The 23,595-nt window shown below is 53.3% G+C and overlaps 1 protein-coding gene across 1 annotated transcript; it reads right to left on the minus strand.

Annotated features, from left to right (window-relative positions):
- Positions 1–7,570: 7,570 nt before the first annotated feature.
- Positions 7,571–21,960, minus strand: BATF3 (basic leucine zipper ATF-like transcription factor 3). The gene is made up of 4 exons (XM_075542513.1): positions 21,867–21,960; positions 21,421–21,728; positions 17,926–18,030; positions 7,571–8,024 (listed from the first exon to the last, which is right to left on the minus strand). Exons 1-4 carry the CDS (start codon positions 21,958–21,960, stop codon positions 7,839–7,841), a joined length of 693 nt encoding a protein of 230 aa, XP_075398628.1. The 3' UTR covers positions 7,571–7,838.
- Between the last annotated feature and the right edge of the window lie 1,635 nt (positions 21,961–23,595).

Genomic DNA, 23,595 nt, shown 5'->3' on the forward strand with positions numbered 1-23,595 from the left:
GCCATAGAGCCCCTTCCAATCCACAGCCACCCCATGGGGCCGAGTAGAATTCCTCTGGTGAAGGGGGCGTTGGGGAGGGGGGGTTTGAGGCAATAACTCTTCACAGAAAGCAGGTTGCCTCCTCATTCTCATATGAAGGGGTCCTCAAACTTTTTAAACAGTTCACTGCCCCTCAGGGCCATTGAAGGGCTGGATATGTTTTTTTTAAAAAACTATGAAGAAGTTCCTATGCACACTGCACATATCTTATTTTGAAGTAAAAAAACAAACAGGGCAAAAACACCCGGCAAGCCAGATAAATGTCCTCGGTGGGCCGCATGTGGCCCACGGGCCATAGTTTGAGGACCCCTGCTCCTATGGATGGAGGCTGGGGGCCCCTTTCAGTTAGCAACTCAAGGCTTAACCCAGGGCTCCTCCGCCCAATACATCTGGGGGAAATCTTAAGATCTCCTCCACTGGAATGGAAAGAGGCCTTAAGGTAAGATTGCAGACCACCCTTTAAGGTCAGCCAGCCCTGACTCATGTTTACCTCATGCTCCAGGAAGCCTGCGCCATCCCGGATCAATTGGAGATGAGGGTAATCCACAGGGCTGCTGTTTTACAATAGACCGCCAGGCCCTTCTTCCTCCTCACTCTCTGTTGGAAAGCTCCACTGAAGCCTGCTCAGCACCACAGCAACAGGTGAGCCTCCACCGGTGGGCAGGTGGTGGCTGCATACTAGGTCGATTGAGCTGGAGTCAAACGCAGGTCTCCCACAGGGAAGGTGAGAGCCTCAGCCTCCATCTTTAAGCTGTGGGGCATTTTTGACCCTCGCTGGCGCTTCCCCGGCGTTCTGCAACCAGCAAGTATTTGGCCACTATTTAATTAGTAAGAAGAGTAGCTCTCACAGTTAAGGAGGTGCTGTGTGGTGCAGTCATTTGTCCTTTTAATTCTGTCGATTCTTTAATGTCAGGATACTAGCCAGCCACCACGGGTGTTTTTCAGACTTTCTTGTTTTCTCAGCTCTCAAAAAGTACTGCCTGACGGCCTGAGCCTTCTGTGGGCTTATGACATTTGGAAGGTACTTTTTCCATTTACCGTTGATTCTAGGGGGAAGATGGCACACCAGGGAGGCAGCCAGGTCAGGAAGCCAGCCTGTTCCCAGAACCCTGGGTAACACGACCTCATTGTCCAAAAGCATGTGACCCTCGGGATTCAGACGATGCAGGAGGCAAGTTCAGGGAAGAACAGATGTTTACACCCTGCCGAAGGTGACTGAGACCTTGCACCCGTCCAAGAAGAGCTTTGGTTAATGGGCACATGGATGTTAGCAGATTATGAAGGGGAACCAGGGAAGTTCCAAGTGCCCCTCTGGCCTTTCAGGACGGTGCTGTAGAATGTGAGACTGGACTCTCCCTCACTCCTTCTGGCAGGGCTGTGGTCAGAATTCGAGGCTGGTGGCTTTTGGGTCTGAGCTGCGCTGACATTTCAGGTTTTCTTAAGAATGTTTTACCAGAAAAGGTCATGCTAGAACACCCAGCAGAGCAGGGCAGCGGTCTCAAGGGGTGGAATCTGCTCCAAACACAGCCCTACCTTTCAGGGGACAAGCCCTTCACGCCTCGCTCACTGCCGGAGTTCTCGGTATTCGCGCTGCTAAAGCGAGCACTAAGTACTGGCTTTAGCTGAAGGCCATAGTGATGCTCATGGTGACTGATCGCCTTTGTCTCCACCACACAAGGCCAGTTGATTTCAACTCAGGGTGACCCAGTGTGTGTCTGGGTAGAAATGCGCCCCACAGGGCTCTCAATGGCTGATCCCCCAAATAGACTCTGGGGTCTTTCTTCTGAGGCGCCGCTGGGTGGACTTGGCCTTTTCCGTTAGCAGTTTGTGCAGTCACTGTTTGCACCACCTGGGGACTCCCCAGCACAGACCACAAACACTCCAAACTCACTGCCACGGAGATGATTCTGACTCAACACGACCCCATAGGACAGAGTAGAATTGCCCCCGTGGGTTTCCAAGACCAACTCTTTGTGGGAATAGAAAGCCTCGTCTGTTCCCCATGGAGCAGCTGGTGGTTTTGAACTGCTGGCTTTGAGATTAGCAGCCCAACACATAAACACGATACCACTTGCATAGGTAGGGTAGGGAAATTTCCCCGAGGCCGTTGTTTTCCAAATGGCTGTCCAAGAAAGTCCCTTTGACTCCAAGTATAAGGCAGGAGCCTCTGACCTTGGCTGGCCAAACCTTCTCCTCTCAAGTTCAATTGTCTGGGCTTCTAACAATGGCACCTGCAGTGGACTCACATACACCCTCAGAAGCAGGGGCCATAGCACCTCTCTCCCTCCTCTACCCTCCCCTCTCTGCCCCTTTCTGACTGGATGATCCAGTCCTGTTGCTAAGGAAGTGAGGGCTGCAGACCACACCAGGTGCCCCTCAGAGGAGGTAACACCAACATGTCTGCCTAGACCAGCAGTTCTCAACCTGTGGCACGCGACCCCTTTGGGGGTGGAAGGACCCTTTTTACAGGGGTTGCCTAAGACCATCAGAAAACGCATATTTCCAATGGTCTTAGGCACTGAGACACCGCTCCTCTATCGGTCCCCAGGTGGGTCCGCCCATATGCAGATACACCCACATCTGAGTATCCGGCGTGAACGCTGTTACCCATGCTATACCAGGCTTCAAGACAAAATTTCATTTATTTGTCATTAGAAATCAATATTTCAAAATATAGAATGACATATTGTTTTGTGATAAATCTCTATGCTTTAATGATATTCAATTTGTAACCATGAAAATCCATGCTGCATATCAGATATTTACATGATGGTTCATAACAGTAGCACAATTACAGTGATGAAGTAGCAACGAAAATAATTTTATGGTTAGGGAGTCACCACCACATGAGGAACCGTATCAAAAGTTCCCAGCATTAGGAAGGTTGAGAACCACTGGCCTAGACTATTGTGTATGTGCGTGTGTGTGCGCGTGCGCACGCATTGTTTCAACAGAAACGTCTGGTGGTGGTTGTTCAGTGCGATCAAGTCAGTGTGACCCTAGGACGCACAGCAAAGGGAAACACTGCCTGGTCCAGCCCGCGCCTTCCTCACAATTGCGACGTTTGAGCCCCTTGTTGCAGGCACTGCGTCACTCCATCCGCCGAGGGCCTGCCAAGCGCGATGCCCTTCTCCATGGGCACATAGACGAAGTTGCGGTGTCTTCTTCTAAAGAGCATTCTGGCCGAGACAGGCCTGTTCCTTCTCCCAGTCTGTGGTCCTTGCAGGTTCTTCACCATATAATTCACGTGTATCGATTGAGGATTCTCATGTCAAAGAAATAGTCCATGGAAGCAACCCACAACTATATTTGCCCCCTGTGATTCTGAGTAAAACGATCATAGGCGGTGCTAAGGATTCCTGGTGGCCTGACAGCCGAGAAGGAGGTCTAGGAAGGGGGTGTGTGACACCATGAGTCGCACACTGGGTGACCCCAGCCCTAGTGGCACCAGAGGTGACCCTGCCAGCACTTCCTGGTGTCACGGGAGGGAAGCCGTGACCGTGAGCGTGGGGAAGCCCTTCTCTAGCTCTCGCTGAGTGAGCTCCACAGCCTTGCCAGTAAGCACATCCCGGCCGGCTGGCCGGCCGGCCGTGGAGACCCAGCGTTGCTGTGAGAGAAGAGAGGTCTGTGGGTCTCTTGCTTTCCTGTTAGAGTCACGGTCCTTACCCAGGTCTGGGCTACAACTGCAGCCTGAGTCAGTGGTGGAAACCCCAGGCTTCAAGGCTGGGCCAGCGCAGCAGTGGCGTGACTGTGGACAGGAAGTGGCGTGGCTGCATGCATGTGAAGGAAGGGCTTCCTCCCGCTCAGACACTTTCTGAGCCGGCCCCAGAGGAGGCTGTTGTTGTTGGGGGGGAGGGGGGTGGCCAGGTTCAGGGAGTGGGGACAGAGGGGAGGGGCTTTCTCAGGGTACCTTTCTTTTCTCTCCAGCCCAAGAAATACTAGCTCGGAGGCTTTCGTTCCCAAGGCCTGGCACACAGTACCCATGTGAAGAGAACCTAACCAACCCGCCCTTGGAGACTTTTGCTTGTCCTTCTGGAACCTGTGATTTCTTGGGTTGATACAGAATTGATCATTTTCCATTGGTGGAGTTGGGAACTGAGACAGCCCCTAATGTCCCCGGGAGCTGGAAAATGAGGTCTTTAGAGGCTGGCTTCAGTGAACATTGGGTTTCCCATCGCCACCATTCGCAGTCCAGCCAGAGTCGAACCCTAGTCCTTAAGGTCTTCGTGGCTGTGATGTTTTGGAAGTAGGTCACCAAGGGCTTTCTTCGGAAGTTCCTCCAGTGGAATTGAACCACCAACCCTCTGGTGAGTAGTTGAATGCTTAAGCAAGTTCACCAACCAGGAGTTGGAACTCTGGGAAGTCCTATCTCCAGCCCTCTAGGAGGGAACCCCACCCTTGACCCTAGGCAGCCCTGGTTTCAGTTCCCTGCCTCCAAATGGACGATTTTGATTTCAGAAGTGGAGCAAGCCCTGCCCCTTCCACTAAGTTTAAGTTCAAATGTATAAGCACACAGCTTAGGAAGGAAGGCACTTATCTAGCCCTCTGCAAGCTGCATTGGATTTAAACAAAGCTTGCATGGAAAAGAATGGAATGAATGTCTCAGAAAGAGGTTACCGAGCCCTGGTGGCGCTGTGGGCTGAGCGTTGTTCTGTTCACCACAAGGTCTGTGGCAAAAAGGTACCCGCCAATATTCAGGAGACAGATGAGGCTTTCTGCTCTTATAAACAGTGACTGTCTCAGAGCCCTTAGAGAGGGTCACTATTAGTTAGAAGCCTGGAGCCCTGGTGGCATAGTGGTTATGCATTGGGCTGCTAACCTCAAGGTCAGCAGTTTGAAGCCACCAGCCGCTCCAATGGAGAAAAATGAGGATTTCTACTTCCACAAAGAGTTACAGTCTCGGAAACCCACCAGGGCAGTTCTATCCTGTGCTCTAGGGGGCTGCGCGTCAGAATTGACTCAATGGCAAGGAGTTTGGTTTCAGGAGTCGGAAACTGGCCTGGACAGCAGTGGGTTTGAGAGCAAAGGCAGTGGACTTGTAGTAGATTTAGAAGATACAGTTGGCAAGACTAGGTGGGTGGGCCCACCCGGGATGGACAGGAATCAAATAGATTTTGACTTGCAGAGGTGGGGAGCCTTTTTTTGCCAAGGACCATTTGGATATTCATAGCATCATTCTGGGTCATACTGGTCAAACCTTTCATTAACTTTCCCTGAATGCGATGACTAGAATTGCTTGCCTCAGGTGAGGTGTGGGCTGTTAGTTGGTATTGATGATTTTGCTGGTCTGATACCACCTGAGGGCCAGCTGTTCCCCACCCCAGACTTACTGGATGATGGAGGCCTTTTAAAGACAGGGCGAGCCAATGAGGGAGCATTGGCGATGTTGTGTGGAAACACCTGTGGGCTGCTGTCTCTGAGCCTGCAGGACAGCGGATGGGCCGGGCTGCTCAGGAGGGACCGGGCAGGTTCTGCTGAGATATGGTAGTTGACACAGGGAGAGCTACAGCCATGTGTCAAAAAAGAGGAGCCCCTTTGTGCTCAGAAGCAGCATGTAAAGAGATAGGAGGAAAACCAGAAGCCAGGGGCTATAAACGTCATTTCCCAGCCTGCCTTGAAGCCGTTGTGGCCACATAACTGAGTTCTAGCCAATGAAATAGAGGCAGCAAGCAAGGTGCTGTCATCTCCAGTTGAGAGCCCCTGGACGGTGCAGACAGTTGAGACTTTCTCATGCGAACTAAACAGTTAGAGCTTTGAGTCCACCTGAAAGTACCATGGAAGAAAGGCCTGGCAATCTACTGGTGAAAAATCAAGTAATTTCTCTGACACATACACAGGTTACCTCTAGTCAGAGTCAATTTGACAGCAAGGTTTGGCCAGGACCCCTCTCCCAGTCCCCTCCCGAGTCTTCAAGTCAGAGCAGTGGGTTCAGACGTGAGGGCTCTCCAACACCTTGGGGCACGGAACCACGAGCTGGGAGGAGCTTGGTCCGTAAGTGACCACATGGAGTCGGGAGACTACTTAAGGTCAGGCTGGATTGGCCTTTAGGAAAAGCCCCAGTGGGGCCAGCAAGCCTGGGTAAACGGGGTCAGCAGTGGGGCAACCAACAGAGCAGCAGAAACTGCAGGGGCCACAAGCAGGCAGCAGACAGACTTCAGAAATCGGGAGCTCGAGGGGTCAGCAGGAGACAAAGTACTTGGGCAGGGCCCAGCAGTGTCTGCACGTCGGAGGCACAGGTCCACATGCACACCCTCAAAGCCCCAGAGTCCCCTGGGTCTTGTTCTGAGGTAGGTCTTCACCAGGCCAGCCCGCCCCTGTATGGCACAGTCCCAGCCACCCTTGTGCAGGCAGGCTTGCTGCCTTCTGGTCACCAGCGGACCTCCTTGTTGCCCGGCTGATTCAGCCTGACCCTATATCCTGCACAGTGGAGACCTGGGGTCTCGTCCTGATTTTGCTACTCGCCTTGGCAAAGCCCCTTCCTCTCTCTGTACCTCAGCCACCTGATCCGCAAAGAGAAGGGCTCGCACTGCAGGGCTGTAAGGGAGCCCGGCACTGAAAGACCCACCGCTGGCCTGACACCACAGCCTTCAGGAAGCCCGGCCTGGTGTTCCCAGCAAGCTTCAGCCTTCCCGGGCCTCTGTCAGGGGGATTTGGCAGATATCAGTCAGTGCAAGATGAGGAGACCAGGCAGGGCTCAGGTAGCAGCAGGGAGCCCTTTCTAGGACAGGGGGACTCCTGGGAGTCGCTGGCCTTCGCAATGATATGAAGTCAGTAGACCCATCACCTCTGAGCAGAGCGATGATCTTGGTCTTTCATTTTTCCCGTTCTCAGCATCTGCATCTGCAACTAGGGGCTCTCCTTTCTGTTCTCATTTCTGGTTCCCTTTGTGACGGGATGGATCCACCCTCCACAACCCCCGCTTGTTCCAGGGAAGAAGAGAACTGGGGGTGGGGTGGGGAGGGCTTTTCCAACACGCTCTCCTCTCTGGGCCACCTCTGATGGGCCTGCTTCTGCTTTTCCTGAGAGAAGGGAGCTGAAGGAACCGTCTCCGGCATCCACCCAAATAGCTGGTTGTTTAAATAAGGGAGCACGTATGCCACTCACACCGCCCTCACTTGTGGCTCAGGCTCATATAGAAATGAATGTGTCCGATCCAATCCCGATGATGGCAGGGGGTGGGGAGCGGGGTGAGAAAACCAACCCAGGACAGAACAGCACGGGCATGAGAGGTGACCACGACAAAGGACCAGCACGCCCAGCGTGCCACTACCAACAAGCTGGGCCTGACTTCTGGAAGCACAGGGGTGGCAGGGAAGGCTTCTTCACCTGGGCTCCCGGGCTTCCCTGGGTGTGGCTGTCACAGAGAAGAATGGGAGAAGCACAACTGAGAACACACACACACACACACACACACACACACACACACACACACACACCCAGGAGACCTAAACACAACCTCTGGCGGAAGAGAAAGTGCACTGGATGTCTGAATTCCAAGAACCAGGAGAAAGCAGAGCCCAAATTAGCCATCTTTATTATGCAAATTCTGGAGGAACTGATTCTGCATCACCACGGAGCCGACTAGCTGCCCAAGTGGAGGAGGCGGCTTGATTCGTCCTGAGGCGGCCACCTGGACTGCACGGCTCCAGAGCTCCAGGGCCAGGCGCCCACTGCCCGATGGGCCCGGTGGGGGCTTCCCGCAGAGTCCGGCCTGCGGAGGCCAGGCCAGGAGTCCCGGGGTGCGCGGGGGCGCTGGGATCCCCGGCTCCTGGCTGCACAGAGGAAGAGGTTCCTGGGCTTCACCGGGGCAGGCAGCCGGCTACAGGGTCGGGCCGAGGCAGGGACACAAAGTTCACGGGGCAGAGCAGCAGGGGGCACATCTTCTCGTGCTCCTGCAGCTCCTGGCTCAGGTGCTTCAGCTCCTCCGTCAGCTTCCCGATCTCCCTCCGCAGCACCGTGTTCTCCTGCTCCAGGCACTCGTACTCCTGGGGAGGGCAGAGTGTGAGCGCAGTCATTCCGGGAACCTCCCTGCCGCCGACTTTCCAGCACTCCGCCGACCGCCTGCCCCCCAACAGCCACCCCATCGGCCCCTCTGGGATCCCTCATATTGGTTTGTGCCTTAGCATCTCTCCTCACAAGCAGGACAAGGTCGTGCTTTCTTTGGGTTTTTTTTATATACCAACCTTACTGAGGGACACACAAAGCAAAGCCAGTAGCCAGCAAGTGGATTCTAACCCACGGTGACCCCCTATGTGGCAGAGTAGAACTGTGCGCCCTAAATTTTTCATGACTGGGACCGTCGGAAAGCAGATCACCAGACCTTTCTTCAGAGGCACCCAGACACGGGTACGAACCACCAACTTTTCTCTTAAGAGTCACTTAGCCATTAGAACTACCAAGGGGCTCCTTAAACAAACAGGCCAACAAAACAATCCCAGACACACTGCTGTTGAATCGACTACGAATCATCACAGCCATGCAGGACAGAGTAGCACACACTCCCCACCCCATAGGGCTCTCAAAGCCTCTATGGGAACACCGCCACTTCGTCCTCCTGAGGAGTGGCTAGTGGCGTTGAGCCCGCCCTGATCACAGCACCTAGCTGAGTGGCGTCATTCATTCTGTGTTCTCATCAGTCTTGTATCGCATTCAAGTTCACTGAGGTTAAATAATGTCTCTCCCCAGTTACAGACATGTTTAGCTCCTAGAGCCTCAGCTCCCGTCCCTGGGCCCCTCCTGATGGGAAGTGCTGGCGTCCACAAGATCAAGGGCCCCTCAGCCCTGGTCCTCTGTTTCCTCTAAGCCTCTTCCTTCTCTCCCACCCTCCCGGGGCACCTTCCCCCTTCCCCGGTCACAACCTAGGGGCCCACAGAGATTGCATACAGAGGCCCCCTAAACCATCACTTGGTTTCCTGCCCACCCCTGGCAGCCCCTTCCACCGTGAGCTGGCCCCCCTCTCCAAGGCAGCAGGCCTCCCACCTTCTCCCCAAGGGTGTCCTGACCATCCTCGCTGGGACACAGGCCCGCTCTGCTGCCTTCAGTCCTCCTCCAGCCCGAAACCCCCACCCCTCATGCTCTGCTTTGGCCTCTTAACAAGCTCTGCTCCTGGAGTCTGAATCCAGGATAGACATTCAGCCACAGAGTCCTCTATGGGCAAAGGGAGGGTCAGGCTATGGGGATGAGGATGGTGGCTGAGGCATCATGGGAGGCCTGAGTACGGCAGAGGGTGAGAGAGGCTGCAGCTGCTGGGCACACACTACAGACACATACGTACACACACACACACGCAGATGTACACACAGATACACATGTGTAGGCATGCATACATGCATACAAGTGCACACACATGTATGCACGCGTGTCACCCTGCAACTGGAAACTGCTCTCCACCTTGAAGTGGAATGGAGGACAATCTGGATGGTTCCAATGAGCCAACATTTTCATTAGATTCCAAAGAACAGGAACCATGTTGCCCTGGGGGGGCCAGAGGGTATACTACAGTCAACAAGCAGCTGAAAGGTGGGAGGTTCGACCACACCCAGAGAGGCCTCGGAAATAAGGCCTGGTGATCTGTTTCCAAAAGGTCACAACATTGAAAACCCTCTGGGGCCCAGTCCTACTCTGCTCCCAGCAGGGTTACCTCAACATAGACTTGCAGCGGCAAGCCGCGCACATCTCAGAGAGCAGGTGCACATCTATCCCAGGCTGAGCCTCCTAGAGGACACGCCACACGGTCACCAAACCCGAAGGGCAGGAAGCCGTCTGCCGGCACACAGTAGTCCAAGGTGCCTTTCAAGATCCTGAACCCTATGGGGAAAGGGGCCAAGAGGGGTCCTGTGCCCAGTGCCTTCCTCAGGTGTCGCGCCTGCCCCCAGACCTCAGCCCCCAAGGGGTCAGGGCTGCCTGGCCACCAGCTGGCCCCACATTTGTTGCTTTTCAAGGACTGTATCTTCTGGGACTCAATGGCTACTCATCAATCTGTTGGTGGGCTTTTATCAAGCTGAGGAATAAGAAGGTGAGAAGTCACAACCTTCTTTCTACAAAAAGCAGAGACCCTGGGGTACCTGCAGCCTAAAGCAGGCCAGGGAACACCACAGGGCTGCCATCAAGCAGGAGGGGATGCTGTTCTCACAGGAAGAAGACATGCACTGGACTTCACACAAGTGGGAAAGAAGCAAAGGGCATGGGGCCCTTTGTTATGTCCCAAGAGATGATCCGTTTAGTGCAAATCCTGCTGAGTTTGGAATCCTTTGCCACAGGGGATGGGGGTGGCGGAGGGGGTTGAGGTCACTGTGCTGCCAGGAACAAGCTGCAGGCAAGGATCTTAAGAGGAAAGATGGTGAAATCGCTGCAAAGCCCAGCTGTGTCTAGGGCTTCGGTTCTCAAGCCCCAGGGGCTCTCTGGACCCCACCCCTACCCCGGGATATTTGGCAATTCTGGAGACATTTTTGGTTGTCACAGCTGGACAGCTAGCATCTAGTGAGTAGCAGGTAGTTAGACCTCCTCCCATGCGCAGGGCAGCCCCCTCACATCAATACTTATCCAGCACCAGATGCCAATGGTGCCTCTGTCCAGGAGGCCTGGTGTGGCATGGGAGACTGGTCGTCAGGGAGCTATCTGGCTCCAGGGCCTCCCTGAGGCGGAGGAAAGGCTCGGGGTCCAGTAAAGACCTGAATATGGATGCCAGGGACCAGATATGATAATTAGGGCAAGAAAGAAAGAATTAAAGAAGAGGCAGGAGCCAGGAGAAGGGAGGCATGGGGCAGAGGAGACAAAGAATCACATATATGGAGGGTTTAATAGGATCTTGTTTGGGATTTCATTTCTTGAGTATAGTACGCTGCTTTAAAACCGACACAAAATCCCTCCCAATTCCTTATCCCTCACGTTGAAATAGTGGTTTGAGTGGCTTAAAATAAAAAGAGGAAAAGTAAAATGGAAATGGACTTGGAGTTTTTAGTAACAAGTTCACCTCAAAGCAAAAGGAAAGGAAAGGTCACCAGGTGGACACAGGGCCACCACAGACCCCGCTCTCAGGGGGAAAGCAGAGGCTCTGAAAGATACGATGGCTTTTCCAAGGTCACATAGACTAGGGACGGGTCCTCGATTTCAAGGTCAACTGCCACTCTCCTGCAACAATGGCAATTCTGCTTTCTCTTGATGTGACCAGGGCCCAGATTTCCCCGTGGTGGTTACCAGCAGCACGGGGCTCTCAAAGCCCAGGATTTTACAAGAAGTCTGTTCCCAAGCTTTGAGTTGATAACACTTCCCAGCAAGAAAATTGTGTCACCAACCGAGGCTGTACAAATGAGTGTCATCATCACTTTCTAAACCCAGTGGGTCCTGACATGAAGCACTCCCACAGCATGCAATATCTGAAAAAACCACGGCCACCCATACCACAAGCACATTGCCCAAGCCCTGGGTCGGTTTGAGACACTCGGGGCTCTTTAGGGTGGCATCACTGCCACCCTTGTGTGACTCAAAATCCGTTCTCAGTCTTACACCTTTGGGTGCCTGGCTCGAACCAGTCTGACCCACTTCTGAGCCCCTTTCTGCCTGTCTCAGAGGTGTTGGCTGCTCATTTGGTTCCCATACGGGGCTGTGGACTTGAGCTTGTGCCTACTGTTCAGAGATGAGTAGCGGTTGAAATACCCACGCAAGGTCTAAGCAAGCACACGGATGGGATTATTGGAAAACCCACAGTGAATCCTGAGGGGCAGACACGCCTTAGGAATGGCTTCTCATCACGACAGTCCAACTTCCAGCATCCAGACCCTGGATGGATGACTTTGAATGAAGAAGGAGAGGGTCCAGCCCCTACCCTGCCCTTGGAGAGGGGCCACCTTGATGGGCAGCCTTTGGGCTTTGGTGGCAGAGACCTAAAAGGGGAATGGAGGTGGAGGAGAGAAACTCAGAGAAGGTGGGGATGGAAGAGGAGGTACCTAGGTGTTGACAGTGCGAGAGGCACAAGACTAGTTGGCGTGTGGAAGCAGGAGAGAAATGGAAAATTTAACTAAGCCTGAAATAGTCCCCTTTGTGGTATTCAAGAAAGGTAGGTAAAAAGCACGGGGGGTGGGGGTGGGTGGATGCAGTTCATGCGCTTGGCTGCTAAACAAAAGGTTAAATGTTCAGGTGCATCCAGAGAAAGGCCTGATGATCTACTTTCCCCAAACCAGCCACTTCGAAGCATTCTGGAGCACACTTCTGTTGTGATAGCATGAAGCTGCTAGGAGTGGGGATTGGCCTCATGGGAACTGGTAGACATGGCACAGGAAGAGTGAAGAGGCTCGCCGCCCTGACCTACAGCGATGTTCAGGGGTGCTCTGTCCTTACCCCACTGCACACTACCAGACACCCCATCTCAACATGTACATTTCTTTCCAAAGTTGAAAAAAAAAGCCATTAGGCAACGACATTCTACCACCCAAACAGTTGGCCGTTTGGGACACAGAAGCCCATAACTGGCATGTCCAACCTGGAGGGAGGCTGGGAGCAAACCCAAAAGGGATGATGCCCACGGTGTCTTTCACCCAGAGGGGATGTTCCTCTTGTTTGGTAGCAAGTTCAGGATGATGGGTTGCCAGCTTCCTGCACCCGCCATCCATTCCCTCAGACCCTCCATCACCCTTGGCCCTTATGAGTCATTAGTATGGGCAAAGAAGTGACCTACAGCTTTGGGTTCGACCTACAGGGGAAGCCACAGTCCAGAGCTCCCTGGCAGCTGTTCAACAAGACTGGCCTTGCCGCGGTGATCTGTCAATACCCCTAATTTGATCCATTCTTCCTGCTCCACAGAGAGGGGCAGGCAGGACCTTCCAGATCGGTAGCCTCATTTCTGGCATAACTGTTCATATGGGACAGTCTTCGGGCAGAGGGGAGACTGTGAGTCTTAGGACTGGGCCCTCTCTCAACTCCATGGGTCTGTGGATAACAGACGTGGCAAGATCTCTAGTTTCCACAGCACCTGTTTCTCTTGGCTGTCCAACACACCAGAGGCAGAAACAGAGACCCAATCCTTCTGAGAAGCATCCTTTTTTGACCCTGTAGTAAAGTGATAGGAGTATGCATGCCGCCTTCAGCGGTTGGCAGAATAGTGGCCTCCCCATGCCAAAGATGTTCACATCCTAACATCTGCTATCTGTAAAGATGCTGTCATGCACAGCAAAATGGACCCTGCAGAGATTAAGTGAACAACCTTGAGCTAGGGAGAGTAGCCTGAACTGCCCAGGTGGGCCCACTGTAATCACAACGGTCCTTCTAAGTGAAAGCAGTAGGAATGGGAGTCAGAGAAGTCAATGTGAAGATGGAAAAAGTCTCTGAGTGATGCAGCGTGAGAACACAGCAAGCCAGCGCTGGCTCTGAAGATGGGGACCCGAGCCAAGGATGGCGGGGAGCTTCTAGAAGCCGGACAACTCGAGGAATGGGGTTTTACCCAGAAGGAATGCAGCCCTGCCAAATACCTTGATTTTAGCCCATTTCAGATTCCTGCCTGCCGATGCTTTAAGATCATGAATTGGCCATCACACTTGTTGCAGCCGCTGTAGGAAAACACTGTCTTCTGTAGGAGATGCTATGCTTCTTACAGACAGGGAAAGAGACGGCTGCCTCTCCGTGTGACCCTGCAGCAATGATTGGTCCACAGTTACCTTCAGGTCGATCCTAGTCCCGGGGACCCTTATGCGGGCCAGACAGAACTGTGCTCCACGGACTTTCAGTGGCCAATTTATCGCAGTAGCTCACTGGCAGATTCCAGGTGTCTGTGTGGACCTGGAGCTCCAGTTCTTTGGTTAGCATCCAAGTGTATTAGCCACTGGAAGCTCCCAAGGACTTGTGCCCACAGTATACTTAGTAAATATGTGTGCATCCCTCTACTCAATGAAAGGTCCTGTGTCCACTAGAGACACCAACACTTGGGATGTCTAACTGAGTGTCCTCTGATGGTTTCTTGAGATGAATACATCTGGCTTGGACTAGAATCTTCTTGAGGGAACGCTGTCAAGCTGCTGACTGGCACACTGAAGCGTGCCCAGGGCTTACTTGGTGATATAAACTAGCACTATGATTGCTTCGGGAGCAAGGGGAGAGGAGAGAAGCCAAAGACATCACAATTCTTATATGGACATTTCTCAGTTCAAGGGCCTTCCTTTGACCCTACTCGGCAGAAAACCGGGGGTTCCTGTTCCACAGAGAGCCAGGCTAGATTATGCTCTGTGGAGAGGGTCAGCCCTTGCGATGACAATGACACAGAAATTGTCAGAAACAATGGTTTCCTCTTTCTAGGGCCCGTCTTCCCGCTCCTAGGAAAGAACCTGCCATTTGGAACGTTTGCTATTCTGTGCATTTGTATCAGCAGGCATGCGCCCTAGATAGAGTGTGTGCCTATTAAACCCGGTCTCCATTTGACGGGGTTTTCAGAGATTGCTTTCCTCCCTATAATATCCCAGAACTTCCTGTTGCCCTCATCCCAGGCTGGCCTCGCTGAGATAATCTAGCACGAAAGAAAGCTCAACTAAAATTCTTAATAATTCCCATTTACCAAGTGCAGAGACAAGAGCACAGCATTGCCATCCAATTTTTGATTCTTGGATTGCCTTCCAGGCCCATTTTGGATGGATTCATTGAGACCCATGAATCACAAGGATCCTTCCATATCCTGCCCCTAGGACTATGCATAGGAGGTGGGGAAAATGGAAGTCTTTAGGGTAGATCCCAGGGACTTCGTTTGGGTGACAGCATTAATTTCATTATATATAATTTGAAAACAGTGAGAAGGAGAAGTTTTGGGACAAACAGACATTCATTTTGCATCTAAGGAGGTTGTGGCAGACCCATCTGGAGACACTAAGCCGGCACTGGAGCTGCAAAGTCTAGGGCTCAGGCCTGAAGCTCTTCCTCTGTGGATCGATGCCTGAGCGTTACTGGTGGCGGAAGCTAATGTGGGAAGAACAGATGAAGCCAAGAGAAAAGAGAAGAAGCCAAGTCCAAACCTGGTAAGAAAGCAAAGAACAAGGAGATTGAGGGGAATAATGATAAAAAGAAACCGGAGAAGACCTGGGAAACTGCTTTGCTTTCGTTTCTTTTGTTTTGTAAAGCTGAAGAGGGGAAAGTTTCGAGAAGAGGTTGTGGTCAATGGTGTCCGATGTTCCAGTAAGGTCAAGGATGAGGAGACCAGAAAAGTAGCACCTGCAGGCAGGAGGAAGGTAAAAGGAAACAGAGGAAAGATCTAGTCCATATGTAAATACATTAGTTCATAAAAACAGAGGTGTTGGCCTATGCACATATATTTATATGGCAATACATTGAGGTAGGTAGTAGATGAAATTTGGGCCTCTGCTCAAGCCCTCCCTCAATGCAAGAACATTTGTTCAAACAACCTGGCATTCAGTGATGCTCACCCTCCCAGGACGATCGGTGAAGACAAACTGGGTACATAAGCAAATGTGGTGAAGAAAATGGATGGTGTCCGGCTATCAAAAAATATAGCATCTGGGGTCTTAATGGCTTGAAGTTAAACAAGCAGCCATCTAGCAGAGAAGCAACAAATCCACATGGAAGATGCCCACGAGCCTATACAATCATGAGGTGTCGACAAGATTGGGTAACAGACATCAAAAGACCCAAAACAACCAACCAACCAACCAACCAACCAAATAAAAACCATATTGTTGAGAACAAGGGAGGTCAGAGCAGAGACCAAAAACCTATCTGTAGACAATGGGACATCCCCTCACAAAACGGTCACAAAGACGGATGAGTCAACCAGGGCACAGTATAGCATTGATGAAACACACAATATTTCCCTGGTACCTTGAGGCTTCCTCCCCCCTCCCCCCACTATCATGACCCCAGTTCTGTCTTTCACTGCAGTCTAGACTGGATCATGTGCACAGTACAGATAAGAGTTAAGAGCTCATGACACATGGAATCCAGGAACAGGAATGAGAGTAGCAATAGGGGGGAGGGAGGAAGGGGGAACCTACTGCAATACACTCCCCCCCCAGGCGGGACGAACAACAGAAACCTTTGGAGGGGAAGGAGACAGCAGTCAGTGTAAGATATAAAAATAATAATAATTTATAATTTTTCAAGGAGTTTTGAGGGTGGAAGGGGGAGAGGGAAGGAAAAAAGAGGAGCTGATACCAAGAGTTCACACAGAAAGTAAATGCTTAGAAAATAATGATGGCAACGTATGTACAAATAAGCTTGATACAATTGATGTGTGGATCGTCGTAAGTGCTGCAAGAACCCTCAATAAAATGATCTTCTAATTACAAAAAGACAAGAAGCCCCCGCATCAGGCAGGGTGTGAGGCGTGGGTGGGAAATGTGTGTGTGTGTGTGTGTGCTGTAGGGGAGCACGACAGAAACAAAATCCCAGAATCCCAGAGGCTTCTGCTACGAATACGTTGTTGCATCTGAAGAGCCTGCACTAGGCACTGGAGAGGCAAAGCCGAGGCCCAGGACAGAGGTCCTCCCTGCAGATATGCAAGGGTCTGTCCGAAGACACTGCTACAAAATCACAGAGACATTCATTAAAGAAACGCATCGGCACGTGACGTTACTGCTTCCCAACATCTCCTCCAGCTGTCTCAGCGCTTCTGAAGGCCACGCTGCCATCTCACTAACCCTTCCTTGGAAATAAAAAAACAAACAAAACCCGCCCCCACCATGAAATGGATGGGCAGAATGGCTGCCCCGCTGGGCGCAAACGTCAAGATGGTGAAGATGGTGCAGGCAGGACCTGGCAGTGTTTCCTGCTATCGGGCGTGGGGTCACGATGAGCCAAAGTCAAAGTCAACTCCACGGCTCCTCACCACAACTACCACCTTCCCACGAGAGTCCTGCACTCTCCGGTCACACGCCATCAAAACAGCAGTTTGGACGTCCCTGAGGGACTCAATGGCGTTCCTTCAAAAGAGTTGGGAAACAGGTCTGAAGAGACAGGAGAGGGCTGTGAGGTGTACGGGGTAAGATTGCCTAAGGAAATTCTCATAGGACAGCTCCAGCTTCCTGGGCGCATGGGGATGGAGGGGAAATCCTCAGTCCAACTCTCCTGGCCTTTTCTCACCTAGGCGGTTTTCAGTGGTCTTGGAACTTCTTCTTAAGAAGCCCCCACGTCTTTCAAGAAAGTCTTTCAAGATGATCTCTTGCGGACCCCCAAAGACAAGTCAGTCACCATAACCCTCTCATCTTCCCAGCTGATGTCTCTGCCTTGAATTTTACCTGGCCCAGCAGATACCCTCAGAAACCACTATTTTGATTAAAAAAAATTTTTTTTTTTCCTTTTGGAAGGCAGCCTAAGAACACCAAAGCAAGTGTGTTACTGTGGAAACTTGCCTGCAGCCGTCCACCGATTGCAGAGACCCACTTCAACGCCTCTTGCTGGGAGTGCACTTCTGTAGAAAAGTGCTGGCGGCAACGCCTTTCACGTACCTCGTACACCTGCCAGTCACCACGCAGGGAGCTGACGTTGGGGCCGCAGAGTAAATCTTCAAACAGAATGTCTGGGACTGATGAGGCATGGAGAGGGGATGTGTACGAAATCTTTTTAAGAAATAGGGGAGTGTGGGGACGAGAGAAATGGGGTCACTGCTCACAAGGGGATCAAGACTGAGAAGAGGCTTTGGTTGGTTTGATGAGAGACACGGGTGTGTGTGAGAAGGAGCCAGTGGGGGGCAAGCAGCGAAGATGGCAGGGAGCAAGGAATCGGACCACAGGCTCAGGAGCCAGCAGCCAGTCCCTGGGCTTGGCGGGATTCCACTGTATGCCTTACTGGAGTGGTGCCAAGAGACCATGGCACCTCTTCACCAACCCCACAGGGCAAGGCTGGAGGGCCACTCCTCCCAATGGTGTCAGCGTGGCTCTGCCCCAACCTAGGTCCTACCTCGTGGAGCTTGTCAGCCTTTTGGGTCTGCTTCTTCCGACTTCTCTGAGCAGCAACTCGGTTTTTCTCCCTCCTTCGGACCTTCCTGTCATCATCTTCAGGACTCTGGGGAGAATGTTTGGTCAGGTGGGAAGTTGAGGCCCCTCACCTTACCCATCTTAGCTTTCTCTCTCCCGTCGTCGGAAGTGCCTGCCCAGCATTACCATTTTATTTGCAGTTTGCAGCAACCGTTTGAAATGCTGCCAGGATAGCAATGATCGCGTGAGGGGTCATCCGGTCAGTTCTGACTCCCGAGGCAGCGTAGAACTGTCCTCTCACGGAAAGAGATGACCAGCTCCCTCTCTACTGTGAAGCCAAGCTTTCAACCAGTGTCCCACCCGGGCTCCTGGGATAATAATAGCTCGTTGCTGAGAAACGTGTGGTGTGACCACCTTGTGAAAGATGAGGAATAAGAAACTCTGAGGGCGTACGGAACTTGCTCCAGGTATCACAGCTAGAAGTGACGGAGTGGGAAGTGGAACTCGGGTCTGTTGAGCTCCCAACCAACGTTCATAAACCTCTCCAGGGCGTGTACCTGCGAGAGCTGCAGGGCCCCAGTGCCGCTCATCAGACTGAGAGAGGCGAAGGCATTTGGAACTTGCCGGGTGCCAAATGCTACGTGCCCCACAAGCAGGTACCTGACACTACTGCATGCAGCTCAAGATTACACTGCACACACACAAGTCCACCAACAGGCAGTGTGCGCATGTGGACCGCTCTGTGGCTGCCATTTTGTTTCCGAAGTCAGCCTGGATCAGAAAGCAAGCCTACAATGCAGCTTATAAGTGCTTGTCAATACTCCGAAGGCCACCTAACCAACCCGAGTCAAATCCTGCAAGACTTGTGACCGAAACATGCACCTACCATGATAAAACCATTTCACTCTGTTAGAGACAGCAGGGAGAAGTAGAAGGGCATTGGATTTCCAGGCACTGAAAAAAAATACCAAAGAGGAAAAACACTATCCTTAAAGAATGTGAAAACCAAGAGGCTAGTGGGACACACATACACACACACACACACACACACAGGACATGCAGTTCTTCATAGTAACGGAAAGCAAGAGCATGGAGAACACAATGCTATCATTGCTCCGCACTGCGCGCTGCTGCAGGTGCACGGTGCATGTGTGAGAAGAGACCGGCAGGGGACAAGATTGAAGAACACACCTGACAAACAGGAGGGGACCAGAGACAGGGCGGAAGGGCGCAGATGATTAAGTAAACATAACCAGAATGCTACACGTAGACGCTGAAGAAATGCGAGAAAGAAAAGAAATGGGGAAATACGCTGTGGAGGACAAAACTTTCATTTTTAGAATGACAGCCTAGGTTTGACCGTTGGTAAATAGCTTACCTTCTCTGCATTTCCAATGTCTTCATCTTATGATACATGCGATTCATTCTCCCCCCACCCCCACCCCCACCCAGGAAATTCTAATTGAGTACCTACCACGTGCCACCCTCTGTCCTAAGCACTCTGGCTATAAGGCCTAGCCACACTGTTGACTTCCACTGGAAGAGCCAATGCTTGGGCTCATTCACTCAGAAGAAATGAGATTCTCGCCTTAAGGTTTCCAGCACATGCAGGATCTCCATCAGTTACTTGCCTCTTCCCACTGTTGCTTATGTTTTAATTGACTCTTCCATGGGGCTTGCTCCCAGATCATGCTCTCCACTCTCCACCATCATACAAACCATAGGGCGCTAGTCACTGGCCAACGAACAGCCCACACCTGCCCTCCAGAGGCTGACACTCTGAATTGGACTTGGCCATGTAATTGGTCACCATTGACCATCCAGCAGAAAACATCTCACGGAGGCAGAAGGAGGGGAGCAAAGTGTTGAACTACCCAAATGACCCTTAGCTATATTTCCTTCAACCCTCACAAAACCCTGAAAGGCTGGCGGTATTGTGTTCATTTTACAGAGAAATGGAGGTATAGAGAAGCAAAGCAAAGTGCCCAAGGAGATTCTGCTGGTGGGCGGTGGGGGCAAAGGCGACCTCAGGTTTCTGTTACTAGAAAACCACCGGACTCCTTAGAATTAAGGACTGCAAGCCTTCCCCTCACCTACTTTGGACACGTTATGAGGAAAGACCTGTCCTCAGAAAGGGGCGTCAGGCTTGGAAAAGTAGAGGGTCGGTGAAAAAGAGGAAGGCGTGGTGGACTGGCACGGCAGCTGGAACAGTGGGCTCAAACCCAACAATGGTGAGGACAGAGGCAGGACCCAGCAGGGCTTCCTTCTGCTGTCCTGGCAGTGGGAACCGACTCCAGGGCACCGAACAGCTGTCACCCGGTGACATTATGGGCCAGACACTGGACTTGAATCCTGCTGCCCTCCCCAGCGGTACCTCCGTTTCCCAAGTGCGCGGTGGTACATACTGCCTGGAGCAGCACAGGGAACAGACTGGTAGAGGGGTTTCCACCAGCACAGGGGGTGGAGCCTGTACCCACGGGACGGGGGGGGGGGGCGCAAAGGGGGTTGTCTGTCTCATGCTCCAGCGACAGCTGCAGGGGGTACTGGGAATGGCTGGGCACAAAGGCAGAATTCGCGGCTCCACACCCTGGCTTGGAAGGGCCAAACGCTCAGGTAGTGGCTTGGCAGGTGGCAAGGACTCTGGGGTCGCGCTGTGCCCTGACAGCAGGGAGCCCACGTGCAGGGAGCGCGGCCGTGCGGCGCCAGCCACCCATGGGCGCTTTCCTGCCCGCCACCTCCCGAGGCACAGAAGCCTGGTCACTAACCCAGGTACCGCAGGCACCAGGAGTGCGCCATGGGCAACTGGGCAGAGAGCACCTGGGGCTCCTGCACCGTCCTCCCGCCTGCACGTCTCCGGGTGAGCCCTCCACCCCGCACCTCGACGGCCACCTCCTCGCGCCTCGGGGCGCCCCTCTCCCGCACCCGCACCCGCACCCGCACCCGCGCCCTCCCCTCTGGGCCTCTCGCTCACTACCTGCGGCTGCGGCTGGTTCCCGAGCGCCGCGATGCTCCTCTGCAGGACGCAGCCAGCGGCCGGGAGCCCTTGCGACATGCCGGGCGCTCCTCCAGCCCGGCCCGGCCCGCGCGCAGCCTCGCGGAGCAGCGGCCGCCAGCCCGCCGCGCCCTGCCCCCGGCGCTGCGACGGGGACTCTCCCCCGCGGGGCATCCTCGCCCCCGGCACCTGCCGGCCGCCCGGCCCCTTCCGCCCCGCCCCCGCGGGCTTCCTGCTGCCCCGGCTCGGCCGCGCCGCGCGGCCCCGGGGCCCCCATCCCCCCCGCCGCGCCCGGCGCCCTCCCGGTCCCGGGGCGGCCCCGCCCCTCCTGCTCCCACCCCCGCCCCATCTCCTCCCCCCCAGGCCTCGCGCCGCGCCTCGGGGTCCCAAATCCCACCCCGGCAGCAGCTTTCCGCCGGGGCCCCCCGCTTCGTGGAAGTCACGTGTTGGCTCCGAAACCCCGGCGGGAACGCGAAGCCCACCCACCGGAGGCGACGCCGGGCTGGGGGGCTGGGCAGGTGTCCTCGAGGCGCAGCGCTTTCTCAGCGCTTCTTCGGCCACCTCCGGGAACTTGGGCTGAGAGGCGCACGTGGGTGTTTTATTTTTTCTCCCGGTTCTCTGATCGAATCTTCCCGAACATCTGCCCCGCCTCCCGCCTCCCCCGCCCTCCGCTCCCGGGGTCACAGACTCGGGGGACTTCCTCCGAAGCCTCCAGGCATCCTGGCGGCCGAGGTGCACCCTCCCCACTCTCACTCCTTCCGCGGCCCGCGGCTTCCCGGCGCGAGGTGGCGGCGCTGCCGGGGCACCGCCGGCGGCACCCGGCTGCGCTCCCCGAGGAGTCCCGGTCGGGTCGCACTAGCCCCGCCGAGCTGGCGGGAGGGACCCCGGGCGGTGATTCCCAGGTGGTCCGGGAGAGAAACAGTGACAGCGACCACACTGGACGTCACTGTCCACAGCTTTGGGGATCTGGAGCGGCCACGTGAAGGTTAACCCGACCAGATCCTCTTTCTGCGCCTGGCTCTCCATGGCCAGCGTCGCGCCTACGGGTCAGGCTCTTTCCACGCCCCGGCCCAACTGCGAAGGGGGTCGAGGTGCGCTGGGCTTCCCCGCCGCCCGTGTGCCGGTTAAAAATGCCAAGTCAGGAGAAGATCGTACGCGGTCCGGCAAAGAAAAAACGAGCGGTTACGGGTTTGTGGTGGGGCTGCTGCGAGCGCCGGGAAAGAGATAACTGCGACCCTGGGGGTGGGGGGCAAGGGAATGCGCAGCGGAGGGGCAAGCCTCACCAGGACAGAGACGGACAGACCAGTGCTTTGGGGCCGCAGTGCCACAAAGCGAGTGGAGCACAGCCAAGCGTGCCCTCAACATGCTACCTGGATGACGCTTCTCACCTGCCCGAATGGATGTCATCGTTCATCACAGCTCGTGTTGCCCGGGACTATGACTTTGGAATCCCACAAACTTACACCTAATGTAGCTTGCACAGCGCCCTACACACAACAGATGCTCCGTCAGTTCCCTTTTTGATAAGTGAAATGATAGTTCAGCTGAGAGCCCACATTTTTTGAAACGGAAAAGGACCCCAGCAAGATAAGAGAACCTTGGGGGCAAAGTGGTCATTCATTTTGTGAATGAATCACACACACATACACACAGAGGCGCATATGAATAGAGAGGGAGAGGTCAAACCCAGCAGGGACATTTCCCTTCGTTCTGGTTCCTGCCTGCTGCACCAGGCCACGGTCCAGTCACAGTTCCTTGGGTTTTACTTAGAACCTTCCGTCCCCAGGGAGCCCGGGGCCTCTCGCCAGCACACGCTCTTTATGTCTTGTTAGGCAAGGAGAACTTCTAATATCTCTAAAGGAAGAGTCTTGATGAATTCAAACTTTAACGACCAAATCCAATCAATCTACATCACAACGAAAGGATTATTAGATAGGCATAGAACATGAACTCAGGGAGATGAAGAATTCAGTTCGCACTAAGGCCCTGGGAATAAGACAACAAGGAGAGAGAGAGCTTTCTGAGACTAACAGGTGAAAAACCATTGGTGATCCGGTGTGTTAAGCGCTGGCTGCTTACAGTCAGGTTAGCTGATTCAAACCCACTCAACAGAAGAAAGATGCTGCTGTAAACATCTGGAGTCCTACAGAGCAGTTCTCCCTGCCCTGCTGGATGGTTGTGAATGTGAATGGACTTGTCAGCAGGGGCTTGGGTTTTTACTTGGGGGTGTGGGGGAAGCACAACAGAGAGATCTGAACTATGTAACAATGTTAAATGGTCTTACACAATAGCATAGTCAGACATTAAAAAACAAAACAACAACATTCTATTAGGACAAACAGTTACAGTTTTTTTTAATGACTAAAGGTTAAAGAAGGAACCATGGAAACGGGGGAAGTGGACTTAGTGCTGTTGCATTGTGGGAATGACAACTAACAACATGAAACAAAACGTGGATGAACTGCAGAGCGAAAAACCCGATTTGCTCTGTAAACATTCACCCAATTCCCAATAAAAAAATTCTTTGACAAAAGGGTTAAAATCTCTATTAGGGTATATTTTCAGCTCAGAAAAAGGAAGAAAAAAAGGTTATTGGTAAACACGCAAAGGTCAACGATGCTGACCCAATTACCTTTCCCAAGAGAGAAAATAATCTAAGGA

Source organism: Tenrec ecaudatus, chromosome 1 (genome assembly GCF_050624435.1).
Source record: "Tenrec ecaudatus isolate mTenEca1 chromosome 1, mTenEca1.hap1, whole genome shotgun sequence".
Lineage (NCBI taxonomy): Eukaryota > Metazoa > Chordata > Mammalia > Afrosoricida > Tenrecidae > Tenrec > Tenrec ecaudatus.

Coding starts and splice junctions, on each gene's coding strand:
- BATF3 (XM_075542513.1), bottom strand. CDS start 21,960: ATGGAGAGCCAGGCGCAGAAAGAGGATCTGGTCGGGTTAACCTTCACG. Junction 18,031..21,420: donor CCAGCCCGGCGTCGCCTCCG/GTGGGTGGGCTT, acceptor CATTCTCCCCAG/AGTCCTGAAGATGATGACAG. Junction 8,025..17,925: donor AGGCTGACAAGCTCCACGAG/GTAGGACCTAGG, acceptor TGCCCTCCCCAG/GAGTACGAGTGCCTGGAGCA.